Source organism: Nannobrachium achirus, assembly GCF_963921795.1.
Source record: "Nannobrachium achirus genome assembly, chromosome: 15".
In the NCBI taxonomy this organism is placed as follows: domain Eukaryota; kingdom Metazoa; phylum Chordata; class Actinopteri; order Myctophiformes; family Myctophidae; genus Nannobrachium; species Nannobrachium achirus.
In genome coordinates this window covers 16,241,171-16,256,197 of record NC_137822.1, presented here as the reverse complement: position 1 = coordinate 16,256,197, position 15,027 = coordinate 16,241,171, and the positions used below count along the sequence as shown (strand labels likewise).

The 15,027-nt window shown below is 49.0% G+C and overlaps 1 protein-coding gene across 2 annotated transcripts in view; it reads right to left on the bottom strand.

The window, feature by feature from the left end:
* Window positions 1–15,027, bottom strand: part of ric1 (RIC1 homolog, RAB6A GEF complex partner 1) — a 76,733-nt gene that overhangs the window by 12,633 nt on the left and 49,073 nt on the right. Inside the window, exons 11-20 of one of the 2 annotated variants that reach the window (XM_080742670.1) lie at window positions 14,253–14,438; window positions 13,478–13,687; window positions 12,921–12,959; window positions 11,812–11,922; window positions 10,846–10,935; window positions 9,982–10,142; window positions 2,875–3,019; window positions 2,182–2,298; window positions 1,003–1,410; window positions 359–670 (exon numbers count right to left, since the gene is read on the bottom strand). In XM_080742670.1, coding sequence (XP_080598796.1) covers window positions 359–670; window positions 1,003–1,410; window positions 2,182–2,298; window positions 2,875–3,019; window positions 9,982–10,142; window positions 10,846–10,935; window positions 11,812–11,922; window positions 12,921–12,959; window positions 13,478–13,687; window positions 14,253–14,438 — 1,779 coding nt within the window. The remainder of the gene's footprint in view (window positions 1–358; window positions 671–1,002; window positions 1,411–2,181; window positions 2,299–2,874; window positions 3,020–9,981; window positions 10,143–10,845; window positions 10,936–11,811; window positions 11,923–12,920; window positions 12,960–13,477; window positions 13,688–14,252; window positions 14,439–15,027) is intronic. The other variant, XM_080742671.1, reaches the window with a different exon arrangement.

The following is a 15,027-nucleotide window of genomic DNA, read 5'->3' as shown; positions in this document are numbered from 1 at the left end:
TCGACCAGAGGTGGTGCTAATGCTGCCATTCCGCCTGCAACTTCCAGGCTTGTAAACATTACCGGCTGACAAAACTAGCGATTTTAAGGGGTTGTTTCGTGCCCTGGTTCATGTTTTATTGACCCTGGTTAGGTTATCACAGTCTGGGAGTTCGGAACTACCTTTACTTTGTGGATACAATTTCGGGAAGAGTGTTTTCTACCTCAACGTTGGAGGCGTTCCCCCCCGCCACGGGGAAACCTTTATAGGACGTCGTCTCGGAGCACAACAGTATGCAGCGACGGGTGAGGTTCTATATGGGTCTATAGGCGACAGTGATTGGCTCACAGCTGCAGAAACATGTGTTCACAAAGCTTACCTGCAGTATAATCAGATAGGAGGCAGCTGTATCCAGATCCTGAGCCATGAGACACTCCTCAAAAAGATCCTTGGGGTTCCCTACAGCTGCAAACAGGTAGTTCCATAGTGCATACTCGGTCTTCCTTGCGCAGTGCACAATGGTCTGGAGGAAGAGGGGGAACTCGGTGATGAACTTGGCCACGGTGGGCAGCAGCGGGTCAGGAATGGGCTCCCGTGACGTGGCCTCCTCCTCCAGCACCACATGCACCATCAGCTCCATGACATGGGGGAAGTAGGGGAGTGACGCACAGGACTGGGCCAGCAGCAATGCCTGGTGGGGGTTGGGGGGGGGAAGACACACTGATTCAGCCTGTGTAGCCAGCAATAGTCCTGCTTTTATTTTGTATTTGCTTTACGGAGCATTCAGGGATGGCTCATGTTGTAGTGCATGCATAGAAAAGAGAAATAAAACCAAGACGCTTTTCTACAACCCAGACGGCTCGAGATCTTGTTCATCAATTTGAGTCCCTCAGTATGACATTGGGTCCATTTGGTTCCTCCTAACTATTAATCATTTAGCTGGGGACCGCCGGGAACACTCAAGGATACCCGAGGGGTCCCTGGACCCCACAATTAGAAGCATCGACGTAGACACCCAATTACCTGTTCCCCCAGGTTGCGAACCAGGAGCTGCCTCAGGATGTGGTGGAGGTAGATCTGGGAGGTCCTCTCTACAGTGCAGTATGGGAATACAGCCTCCAGGGGCTCCGATGCCCCCTGCAGGCCGTCGTACAGCACTGCCTCATTGGTGGCCCCCAGGACCAGGGCGTCCTCAAAGAGAACGGCCAACGGGTAGATGTTGATGTGAAAGGGCAGCATGATGCGTCTGGAGAGGAATGAGTGGGGCTTGCGGTTGTCTCTGGGGAACAGCGGCAGCCAGACTTTCATGCCTGCTTCACCGCAGGACAGCCACAGGGCTTCTAGCAGGTGACGCTTCTTCCTGTTGGAACGACAGGTAGTCCACACGTTCTCTACACACTGGGCCAGAACTACTGGAGGGCAGAACGGTAGCTGCATGACAGAAAGAAAGAGAGAAAGACATGTCAATATGGAACAAGGGAGGGTTCAAGTGAAAAGTCCTGTCCCATGCAGGATCTTTTTATTTCCATCGGCAACTCCCGGTTGTTTCTGTTTCCAACAGCCTGGAGACTCGGCTGTACTTCGAGGCACAAATTTCAGCGATCCTGTAGGCTTACACTAAAACATACAGTAGAAAGAATCAGACCCTTCCTCACCAAAGAGTCTGCCCAGCTATATCCAGGCCTCAGTCATCTCCAGGCCTGCCCATAGAAACGACCTCTCTTACTGGCCTACTAGCATGCTCACTGAAGCCCCACCAAATGATCCAGAATGTTGTGGCATGCCGGGTTACCAACGTCCCAAACCTTTTCACATCTCTCCCCTTTCTCTTTCTCTTTACAGACTTCAGGTGGCACCCAGTACAAAACAATTGTGGCTACAAGGCTATCAAGGTCATGCACCGCCTTATCTTCAGGAGTCAGGACAGGATCCAACCCCAAACCCATGGCAGCTTACAGCTTACTTTTTTCCAGGACCTTCCAGGACCATTGATCAATTCCCAAACCTTTCCAGTACTGGAAAAATATTTTTCTAATTTCAAAATATTTCCAGGAATTTCATGACCGTGGGAACCCTGATTGATACAACTGAACCAAGGCAAATCAAAACACGATAGCCATGCGTTGCTGCTGTGATGCTATATAAGATAGTACAACATGCAGTGCATGACGAGCATGAAACCAAATCAACGGTTGAACTCACCAGCTTCTTGTTGTTGGCAGGAGTTTCTTTGTCTCTCACCTGGGGTCCCGATCGATCCCTCTGTAGCATGATCAACTGGCCAGCCAGATTCAACATGATGCTCTCAGCCATGCAGGCCTGCAATGGACAGAAACATACAGTATATGGAGATAAGACGTGAATTAGCAATACAGATTTCAGTGTACAGCTGTGTGTGTGTGGGTGTGTGTACAGTAGGCCTGTCACAATAATTACATAATCGTCTAATCGCAATTATTTGGGGTAATCGCAATTATTTTGCATAATCGTCATAATCGTTTACATGTTGAGATACGTTCATATAGTTTCAAACACTTTCAAAAGGTAGTGAAAATGGCAGATCTACAAGCTCACAACGCGTCGCGTTGTGAGATTGTAGATCAGCTATTTCCACTATCAATGTTCTTTTTTAAGCATTAAGTTGTCAAATGTGTCAGTAACTTTGTTGTATATTTAGGTTACGTGTCATATCTGCCATGTGCCTACAAGCCAAACAGAAATGTAACTGTCAACGACAAAAACACAATTAAATCGTTAAATGTAATTATTTGGGTCACAATTAATTGTCATGTAAAATGTCAACATCGTGACAGCCCTGTGTGTGTATTCGTGTGTGCGTGTGTGCGTGTGTGCGTGCAACGTGCGTGTGTGCAGAGGTGTGCGCGTGTGTGTTACCTGCTGCGGGGCTTTGAGCGTGATGCCAGTCTCGGTGCGTACAGAGGTGAGGGTGACAGAGACCACCAGGGCAGGGTGAGGGATGTAGCGGGACATGGACACCTCCTGGAGCAGCTCCACGCTGACTGAAGGGTTGGGACTGGAACTGGCCAACACAAACGCATTACTTACAACCACAGTTTAAGTCAGTGGTTCTCAACCTTTTCAGGCCGCGACCCCCTAAATAATCATATTTTAAGACTCCCACCACCCTGACGAGCACCAAGAGTTGAGGCATTACATTTTGTATAACACTGTTCTATAGTGAAAATAGCAGATCTACATGCTATCCTCGCGTTGCGAGGCGTTGTGAGCATGTAGATCGTCTATTTTCACAGTTTTCTGCCTCTAATATTTGACAATTTGGCCAATGCTTAATTTGTCATGTTAGAGGCATTAAAAAGTCCTTAAATTGTTACTTAAGAAATGTGCAGATACCCTCTATACACTTAAACTTTATGTTGGATTGTTTACAGTTGAGTGAGAAACGAAAGTTACGTATGTAACTACGGTTCTATGAATCCCGAATGACCGCCAGAGGCGGTGCTTTAAGCACTGAATGATTCCCTTCGCGCATGCGCAGTCGAGCATTAATATCAACAACGTCACGACGTGACCCCGGGATGAACCGGAAGAGATTATATCTTCCATCGTTCATCGGGGGTTCAGTCCCTACAGAACTTTCTCGCAAGAACGCGAGGGTTCCGAGTGACTGAGCGCTCTGGCGGTCATTCGGGATTCATAGAACCGTAGTTACATACGTAACTTTCGTTCTATTTCATCCCTCCTGACCGCCAGAGGCGGTGCTTTAAGCACTGAATGACTTGTACCAACAAAGTCACGAGGAACCCTGATTACAAACCTTAAACAGTCGGATCAGAGGTTTCCGGGAGGAGGACCACACCCAATGGGTGGGGAGTGGCCACATTTACTCTATAGAACCTCGAGAAGGTGCCTGCTGAGGTCCAAGAGGCGGCGGCACATATCTCCTCGAGGGGCACACCCCTCAGGGCAGCCCAGGAGGTGGAGACACTCCTGGTCTCGTGACAGTGCACACCCGGTGGTCTGGGGCGATTACTTATCTGATATGCATGGGTGATGGTGTCGACTACCCAGTGCGACAGGCGCTGTTTGGAGAGGGCATGGCCCTTATTAGCGCCACCATGGCAGAGGAACAACTGCTCCGATCGCCGGATGCGTGTGGTAGCCCCTAAATAGGACCTCAGGGCCCGCACAGGACACAGCTTCAGCTGGTCCGTCTGCTCACCTGGAGGAGGGTTAAACTGGGCCAGCCTAATAGGCTGGTTAAGGTGGGCTGTTGCCAACACCTTGGGAAGGAAGGCTGTGTTGGGCCACAGGGTGACACCTGACCCGTCCGGATTCCACCTGAGACATGTGTCGCTGGTTGATAGTGCGTGCAGCTCGCTGACACGCTTGGCAGATGTAATAGCCAGCAGGAAGGCTGTCTTGTATGACAGCCACTTGAGCTCTGCTTGTGCCAAGGGCTCAAACGGAGGCCCGCAAAGGGCACTCAGCACTACATTAAGGTCCCATGACGGGGATCTAGGAGCTCTCTGAGGACGGTCCCTCTGAGCTCCCTTTAGGAACTGGGACACCAGGTAATGGCTCCCCACTGTGCTGTTGTCCACCCTGACGTGATGACAGGAAATAGCTGCCATGTATACCTTTAGGGTAGATGGGGTCAGGCCTTTGTCCAGGAGGTATTCGAGGAAGTCCAGGATTATGGGCACCGAACAGTGCACCGGATCCTCCCTCTTCTCCCTGCACCACCTGGAGAACAGTGTCCACCTGTTCTTGTACTGCAACCTGGTGGATGGTGCTCTTGCGTTCAAGATTGTGTTTTGAACCGCTTGTGAACAGCTGCTCAGCAGTGGATCGGGCCGACCAACGGCCAGACGCACAGTTGGAGGCGTTGCGGGTCGGGATGCCAAATCCTGCCCCCTAACTGCGAGAGCAGGTCTTTCCTGCCGGGGAGGCGCCATGGTGACCCGCGGCAGAGTTGGTGAAGGAGAGGAAACCATACTCTCCCCGGCCAGAAGGGAGCCACCAGAAGGACTGTGTGACTCCCCTGAACTACTCTGTGAAGTACCTGATGAATTAGAGGTAGAGGGGGAAAAGCATACAGCAGGACCTCTGGCCAGGGGTGGGCCAGTGCATCCTGGCCCAGAGGACTGTCCTTCTCCGCTAAGGAGAACCAGAGCGGGCAGTGGGTTGACGCTCTTGAGGCGAGCAGGTCCACCTCTGCCCTGCCAAAGCGCCCCCAGATGGCTTGCACCACGTCTGGGTGAAGGCGCCACTCCCCCGATGGAGGACTTTGGCGGGAGAGGAAGTCCGCTACCTGGTTCCTCTCCCCTGGGATGAAGATAGCCCGTAGGCTGGCTAGACGGGGGGCTGCCCACTGCAGGAGGTCCGTGGCAACCTGCAGCAGTTGAGCGGACTTGGTCCCACCCTGGTGGTTTATATGGTATACCGTCGAGGTATTGTCCGATCGGACGAGGACATGTCTGCCCCTGAGGTACGGTATAAAGTACCTCAGGGCAAGATGCACCGCTTTCAGTTCTAGCACGTTGATGTGCTTCGTGCAGTCGGCCTCGGACCATTGCCCCTGAGCCGTCCTGCCCTGCCACACCGCGCCCCAGCCTAACGGGCAGGCGTCGGTGGTAACTAGCTCCCTGCGGGACGGGATGGAACCCATAGGGACACCCCTTGAGATGTAGGCCCTGTCTCTCCATAAAGACAGGGCGAGGAGGCACTGTCTTGCCACCGTAATCTCTACGCGCCGGTCTCGCTCTGGATCGAGGCGAAAGCTGTTGAGCCACCTCTGCAGAGGGCGCAGCGAGAGCAGGCCTAGCGGCACAACAGCCGCAGCAGAAGTTAACCGGCCCAATAGCCGGAGATAAATCAGAAACGGCAGCCGCCTGCCTCTTCTGAAACGTGTTAGTGACCTCATGATGTCGTCCACCCGACGGGGGGACACACGGGCCGTCATGGTTACTGTGTCTATGGACAGACCGATAAAGACTGTGCATTGGCAAGGAGTAAGGTTGCTTTTTTTTAGATTTACCTTCAGTCCTAGGCAGGCTGCGTGGGACAGGAGGCGTGCCGTGTCGTCTGCTACCTGCGCCCGGGAAACTGCACAGATCAACCAGTCGTCGAGGTAGGGGAGAATTTTCATGCCTCGGGACTGCAGCGGCTGGAGAGCTGCTGCCACAACCCTGGTGAATACCCTTGGGGAGAGGGAGAGCCCGAAGGGGAGCACCCTGAACTGCCAGTGGCGACCCTTGTACGCGAATCGCAGGAACTGCCGATGTTGCCTGGCGATGGGGACATGAAAGTATGCGTCTTTTAGATCTATTGACGTGAACCACTCGTCGCGTACGACGGTGCGCACTACGTCTGCCCCGGTCAACATATGAAAAGGTAAGACCTTCAGGTACCTGTTCAGTATCCTCAGGTCTAGGACAGGACGGAAACCGCCGGTCTTCTTTGTCACAAGAAAGTAGGTCGAGTAGAACCCGTTGGGGTCCTGCAGAGGATCTACTTCCTCGATGGCGCCCTTGGCCAGGAGGGCGGATAGCTCCTGGTCTAGTGCGAGCGCCTTTGCCGGGTTGCTTATGATGGTCATTTTGACCCGGCTGGCTGTGGGGGGCCGGCGTCGGAACTGAAGCCTGTACCCGTGGGTTAAGGTGGCAACCACCCATGGGTCCGAAGCTTGAGCAGCCCATTGATTGAGCTGCTGATGGGAAAAGTATCCGACGGCCGGCCCCCCGGTCTCAGTGCCTGCCCCCCCGGCCCCTAGGGGCCCTGGGAGGGAGTCTACCAGGGTCCGGGGCGCGAAACTGCCTAGGGGGAAAGTGGCTGGTCCCCCGAGAGCTACGGGTCTGCATGTGCTGAGGCCCCTGGTCCCTAGGGTAGACTGGTGGAAAGCGAGTTCCCGGAGCAGCCGAGGAACCCCTGCCCCTACCAGAGGGATGCCTGCTGGAAGACCCATAGTTCTGCTGCAGACTCAGCCACTGCTGTCTGGTCTGCCCTGCCTGGATGGTCTGGTCCAGTGCCTGCTGAGCACCCGGCCCAAATACCGTTCCCGGTTCCACTGGGAGACCGCGGAGGGTTCTTCTGGACCTCTCGCCTATCCTAGCCTGGGAGAGCCAGACCTGGCGACGGGCTTGGACCATGGTGGACATCATCCTTCCAAGTTCCCTTGTAAGCAACCCAAAAGCCTCTAGAGACGCATCACAGAACGTAATGGGGTCTGTGGTAGTGCCTGCGTCGGTGGCTGTGGCTGCATTTGTGTTGGCTTCCTGCAGCGATGTAGAGAGGGCAAGCAGGAGGTGTGACATGGAGTTGCCGATCCTGGCGGCACGCGCTCCGGCGTTATAACCCCTAATAAGTAGGTCGTCCGTCTGTCTACACTGTGGGCGAGGACATCTCATGTCCCTACGCACCACCTCACCAGGGGGAATGACAAGGGCGGCAATATTGGTCTCAACCCCTGGCATGGCATCCAGGCCGAGACGCTCTGTGTCATGCATGGCTGCCAGAGTACGGCCGTCAGCAGAAAGGCGGGAGCAGGCCTTGGTATCTCTCCAACAGGCCTGCAGCTCCCGTATGTAATCCTCTGCATGTGGAACAGCAAATGCTGTGGAAGTTGGCCTGCGCGGGAAAAAGCGGCTTGCAGGGGCTGCATCCGCCTGTTGTGGTATGGTCAAATTTTGGCGCTCCAGAGCCGAGCGCAAAATGGCCCGCATGGAGCTATCCTCAGTCTCCAGCAGTGAAGACTGGGCAGAGGAGCGGGAGTCTTGATCCGAGGACTGGGACAGGGAGACATTGTCCCCATCCTGATCATCATACTCCCGAAAGTCACTGGCAGATGCAGCCAGTGAAAGTGCATCGTCCTCTGGGAGCAGGTGTGGCATTTGCTGCGCAGGCACCCGTGCACGCTCTGAGGACTCCTCCGACTGGCGGATGAGCATTGCTCTCATGCGCTCCAGCTCTGTGGATAATTCGCAGACCTTCGATGCCAGTCGGCGGTCTGATTTCGACTTCCTTTTAGTGGGAGGGCCAGCAGTGGCAGTAGCAGCTGCATCGGCCCGGCGCTTTGAGCGCCCAGCTCTAGATGAGGCCCCTTGGCCCGCAGGGAGGGGATGTTCCACCTCTGCCAGCCTGGCCTCCCTGACTGTCCTTGGCATGTAACTACAGTTCATGCATGGATTTCCCTCAAGTGCCTCCCTCAGATGGTCGAGGCCGAGGCACATTGGGCATAAATCATGGCCATCCTCCGGGTGGAGAGAGGCCTGACATTCAGTACAGTGGTGGGAATTATGCATACTGGATGGGATGCTACCACACCAACTAGTAGTACAGCACAGGGCGCGGACGCAGCTGGCTGCCTAACTTAGGGTGCCGTGAGCTGGGGGGAGGTGGCGCGAACGCCGCCTGCACCAGCAAACAACACAAAGTCCCGCTGACAAAACAGGTTAGCCGTACGAAAAAGAAACAGGCAGCGTTAACGCTTGCCTTCTCTCGTAATCCAGCTGTAACAACTTTAATTCAGCAGACAAGAATACACAACACAGCAGCACTAACGCTTGACGTAGCGTGCTGATATTAAACGCAAACTGAAAACAGGCAGCAGTAGCTTGCCGTTGTTAGCACAATGGCTCTGCGTTAGCTTTACAAGCGAATATAAACAGAAACAGGCAGCAGTAGCTTGCCGTTGCTAGCACTATGGCTATGCGTTAGCTTTATCAACTAACATAAACAAAACAAGCAGCGCAGACGCTTGCCGCGGTTAAACCTTAACTCACAGAGAGTATACAGCAATAACAATATGAAAAAAACAGGCAACGCTAACATTTGCCGTATCGATAACTCACCGTCGTCGGTGGTAGCCTATACTCACTCTAGCTTACCAAACAAAGTCAGCCAGCGCTGAACGTTAACTGAAAACAGGCAGCGATAACGCTTGCCGTTATTAGCACTATGGCTATATCTTAAATTATACAAAACTTAAACAATACAAAGCGGGCAGCGCAGACGCTTACCGTCGTCAACAGTGCAGTTAGACTTTAACTCACAACTTAAACAGAAGCAGGCAGCAATAACGCTTGCCGTATAGCCTTAGCTTTAGCTCATTAACAGATCGACAGATGAAGCACCAGCTTGTCGGAACGCTACGTTCACGACATCACTGTCAACCGTATGCCCGAGGGAAGCGGCGCGAACGCGGCTTTTCCAAACACAGGTTGTAAACAATGGGACTTACCTCGGAACTCTTCAATAGGAGAAAACGTAAAGTAACAAGTCGCAGCTCCTGGAGGGCGAATCCGCTGCTCCGACCTTAACGGTCGCGGAACTACCAGCGACTTGTAGAATTTAGTAATAATATGGCTCGTCGCAGATCACAACCTGCGCGCGCGAGAAAGAAAAAGGGACTGAACCCCCGATGAACGATGGAAGATATAATCTCTTCCGGTTCATCCCGGGGTCACGTCGTGACGTTGTTGATATTAATGCTCGACTGCGCATGCGCGAAGGGAATCATTCAGTGCTTAAAGCACCGCCTCTGGCGGTCAGGAGGGATGAAATAGAAACAATGTTGCACATTAAGTTAATCATCTGGGGACCCCCCCAAAATAATTTGGGTAGTCAATGCAATACAACTATTTAAAAAGAACTACAGGAACGGAGATATCATACATGGCATTAGCTAGGTCTTTAGTCAGTTTTACATAGTGTACATACATGGATATGTTGACAGGTGTACATTGTGGTGTAGCAGATCACTGTCCACGTTTGATGAGTAGCGTGTTTTTGATTATCCTGTATCCATTTTTTTTCTCCTAATTGCATACAATTGGTAACCTGACCTGAAAAGGTATTAAACACGGCCCTGCAATAATTGCTAACAGAATGTGGAGCTATTGACCACTTATTTTAACCAAACAATATCACATTTTAAGGCACTAGAGAAATACTGTCAACACACTGTCCTGTAATAAGAAGGACAGGAATATACAGGTATGTGTGTACATGATGCAGCCCCACCTGTCATGCCTCCTCTCTATGCTGTAAAGACAGATTGAGCAGTCGGCTCTGAAAAGGATGACCATGTCTCTGAAGACATTGAGCAGCAGCGTGTCTGACTGGAGCTTAGTGACCAAGGCAAAGGCGTTGTCCAGGTTGGATGACCGTAGGTACAGCCGCAGCTAGAGAGAGGGTGGAACAGGAGGACAACACAGAGGGGCACAGGGAAATAAAACATCAAAACAAGCTGAATGACAACAACAATAGATTAACCACTTTTGTTTTTTGTTTAGTTTTTAGTTTTTTTTCCCAAAATGTTTCAGTTTCTAAACGGTATTACAGTTTACAGTTTAGGTATTTAGCAGACACTTTTAATCCAAAGCGATTTACAATAAGCAGATAAAACATCACAATAATAAACAAGATAATATGTCAGTACATCAACAGCAATATAACAAATGCAAATGAATATCTATCTAGGAAACAATATAATCAGTCAAGGAAATAAAAGTTCTAAAAAACCTAAAAACAAATGCTAACTAGCTTCATGTATGGTCATTGAGTGTTTCAGTAGTGCTATGGGTTTAGGTAGAGTCTGAACAGGTGGGTCTTCAGTCCACGGCGAAAGCTAGCGAGTGAGTCCGTTGTTTTAAGTTCGACAGGGAGTTTATTCCACAACTTTGGGGCCAGGAGGGCAAACTGTCTCGGACGAGTGGATTTTTGTATTATACTAAGGTGTATGCCAGTGCCTCGCACCAAAAATCAATCTATACGATTACAATTTGCCGTGCAGCGACGCATTGTGAGCTTGTAGATCGGTTGTTTTCGGAAAGAGACGGGAAGAGCAACCATGTGTAACTAAGGCTTAATATTGCATGCTCTTACCTCTTCTTGCTGATCGATGAAATTGTAACAGGCCACAACAACAAAGTCATTCCACCAAGCCAGTCCTCCTGTCACGGTCATGTTTTGCTCCTGTATACATAAATGCAAGCACATAAACACACATATCATTCTGTCGAGCAGAAACCTTGTATCCGTATATATCTTTTTTCGTAAATGTATGCCCTAATTAGGGCTGGGACTTTAACTGATTAATTGTGATGAATTAATTACAGAAAATTAACGCGATTAAAAAAATTAACGCATTTTAATCGCACTTAGTTTTTTGCACCACAGAACCTTCAGTTTCGGGCATACCGATCATAGCGATGCACGAATCAAGAAGAGACAACAAACGCAAAGGGAGAAGTAGCCGATCAGAGCGCTTTGCTTGGCCCAGTGGATGCGAAATTTAGATTAAAAAAACTCACTTGTTAAAAAAAAAAGTGTTTTACTTGAAAAGAATGCTTCTCAGGTCAAATATCGATGTGCGATTAAAATGCGATTAAAATGCGATTAATTGCGATTAATTAATCACAGAGCCTGTAATTAATTCGATTAACATTTTTAATCGCATCCCAGCCCTAGCCCTAATACTTCATCGTACAAGAGCATCATGCAAAAATAGAGAAAATACCAGATCTACAATTTCACAACACATCACAAGCAACACATTGTGAGCTTGCACTATAGATCTGCTAAATGTGATATTTTTTAAATATTTTGAAAATAAGTGGTTAGACGGTGGGTTTTATATAAATAGTTAACCAATGTTATGTATTAATAAGAGCTTGTGACTAAATAATAACTACTTTGGATCCATTGGAACACAGGTTCCTTTTTCCATTTACTGAAAATGAACGTTCCGCCCATGCAGCAGTGACGATATGGGTGATAAATCTGCCATTTGAACTCAGTGAACTGGGAATATAACAGACAATGCGGTCTCTGTTCAAGAGCACTGCCTACCTGAGTGATGTTTCCAAACAGTTTCCATTTCCTGGTGTATAAGGAGTAGTGGGCAAAGCCCCGTCTTCCTGCTACCGCCATGCACTGGCCTACTGTATCTATGGCTGCAAACTGGAAAGACACAGACATACCAATATATAGATATAAAGACTTGTGATCACACATACAGTAAAGCCCTTTCGCGTTTATCCGCACGGATAAAACGGACAATTTCATTTTTTAAAAAGAAAACAATGATTCTCTACGACCTCATGCACACCGGATCCGAATTAGCCGTGCGACGAGTGGCTGCCGCGGTGCGTTTTTTTTCTCGATCGAACCCAGTTCGATTCGTGCGTCTTGTCGCATGCGGTAAAAAACTCATCACTCCTTTTATGACTCCTTTTGGGATCCGCAGCGCCGATTCCGCACAGCCTTGCACACCAAATCCAATGTGTTTTATTCATGCAGCAAACGAAAAGAACGCAACTGTCCTGTGTGCAAAGGGCTTAACTCAGGGTTCCCCAATTAGTTTTCCCCAAGGGCTGAATTATGTCTAGGGTACCAAGCCGAGGGCCACAACATTGCAGGGGGCGACGGTGGCGTTCCCGCTACTCCAGCGACAGTTTTCGTCGTTGTCGGGTGAAAATCTTGTATGTCCAAAACCGTTCGTTTTGAATTTATAATTTTAAAAATGATTTAAACTAGTGAAAACAGCCGATCTAGAAGCACACAACGCCTCGCGGTGCGAGATGTTGTGTGCTTGTAGATCTGCTGTTTTCACTACTTTTGTGCGACGGCCTTGTATGATTTGCGAAAGAACGTACAAATTTGGAGATACGAGATTTCCACCCGACAACGATGATATACTAGTGTTGTTGCTGCTCTTATACCACCATTATAACTGGGGTTGGTGTGGGCCAGACAGTAGCCCCCCCGCAGGCCGACGAAATGGCCCGCGGGCCGCCTATTGGGGAACCCTGCAGTAACTGATGTATTCATTCTCAAAAACACTGTTGACACAACTGATTTACACATATACACTCACTTCAGAAGAAGGAAAAAACAACGACAACAATCTTATAATCATCAATAAATGCCATGAAGTTGTGGTTTATTTCCATATTTACCCGTATAGGCCAGTTGCTCTCTAGGTAAGTGCTGTGAATCTAGAAGGAGTAAAAAACAGACAATGAAAACACACAGAAATATGTCAGTCCATTTCCATTGCCTGTGTATACATATTGTACTGTAAACACATGCACATACAGGTACTTGTAGGATACTGCTGGCTATTGACATCAGTCTTTTTCGGGGAAGGTTAACTCCGCATGCATGTTATTTTTCCAATAACACCTAACTTTATGTTCAGGTAGTCATACACATTCACACCAGGATTATACAGACAGACACAGCGTTCCTGTGGTGCACAGAGCAGTTATACTGGAGAGGTGGAGGAGTGAAATGCACTGCTACAATGGGAGAATGTCAGCTCAGTTTACTTTTCTTCCTGGTTCTAATATTGTAGGGAATCGAACCGCAGCCTCAAGAGAGGTGGGCAGGAACTTTACATTATGCACCACCCAGGCAGCGCAATTGCAAACCCATTGGCATTCACAACATCTAACTTATGTGAATTCCACCTAGCTTTTGTGTGTAAATACTGTAGTGTCTATGATGTCTTTACCTGGACCACGTGCCAATGCTTGTGCCCCAATAAAGTGCTGAGTCCCTGAGAGAGAGAGGAGTTTGGGCTGGAGGGGTGGTGCAGTGGACTGCCGTCCCGGGGGTGTACGTGGGGGTTGTGTGTGTCAGACGCGCCGGGAGCTTGTGTGGGGTCGCCACACGTCAGGTAGAGACGGTCCTCCCCATGAAGCAACACCTGCTCCTGGTTACTCTGTAAGGCAGAGAGAGACGGAAGAGATTAACCACTTAACCCACACTTTAAGACCTGAGAACCATTCTACAAATGCCTTCTAAATCAGTAGTTCTCACACTTTCAAGATTTTTCAAAAATGTTCAAAGATAGCAGATGGACAAGCTTCGTGCCATGCTGGGAGTTGTATGTCTGCTATTTTCGAATAGCCAATGCAAAAATCCAAAGTGACACGGATGCTTTCCCAGTTTTAATAGGTTAAGCCCTGTTATAGATTTTGTCTTGCACAGTGTGCACTACAAAGTTCATTGCACTTCATTTTTACAGTCTGCTTGTGTAATTTTGTAGACATTATTGCAAGCAGATAATGATAATGCTTAAATGTCATGTATCATGATGCCCTAATCATAAAGCTGCTCCTTTTCTTAATCTAAAATAATCGATTAACTGGGCATTAACATGGCTGACCATCGATTAAGGAAAACACGTGCCTCCCAAGCATGTATGTACTGTATGTACAAGTGTGTATACTGTAGATAGGCATGTATGCGTGACTGTACATTTTACATATGCAAGTATGACTCACTGTGCAGGGGTTAACCGTTAGGGCACTCTTGATGAAGTGAAACTGCAGTATGCCAGCCTGCAGTGAGGAGCGAGGAGGAGGTGTAGTAACCATCTCTACCTCCGCATCCTCCTCTTGTTCCTCCTGGCCTTTCCTCTCCTGCTTACTGGGAACCACCCACAGATGATAACCCTCTGCACCCCAGCTCTGGAAAGGAAGACAAGTTTTAGTTTTTCGGTTCATACGACCACAATGGAAATAAGTCCCCAGGCCCTTTCTGTGTTTAGCCTTTTAGGCTAAATGTCTGACTGTACCGTGCCGTTTACATTTCTGACTAATCAAGTAGTCAATCAATCGATCAATTGACAAAGGGCCAATGACAACAATAGAACAACAATATATTATATTATATTATATAGTATTTTTTTAACAGTACAATCAAAGTTTGAACACCACGCTCACCTACCATAATGATTTATTATTAAGGCAGGTGTATATTCACTAGTGTTACAGATCCAGACCTGGCTTAATGCAAGGGCTTTAGGTGCTAAAGCACATGGCACAAGGCTTTGGGGGGCATCAAATGGTGGGGAGAAAGTGAAAGAAGACTCAACTATCGCCGCAAAAGCACAGAAATTGAGAAGCAAAGGCAGCTGAAGGAACGGCAAAACTGTAAAACGGCAAAACTGAAACGGCAAAACAGTAAAACGCGTCCGTGAAGTGTCTATTTTCCGCGCTGCGTTTTTTTATTTCTGAAAAGTTGTTTGTAGTAAACGTAGAAAAGAAAATTGAAATT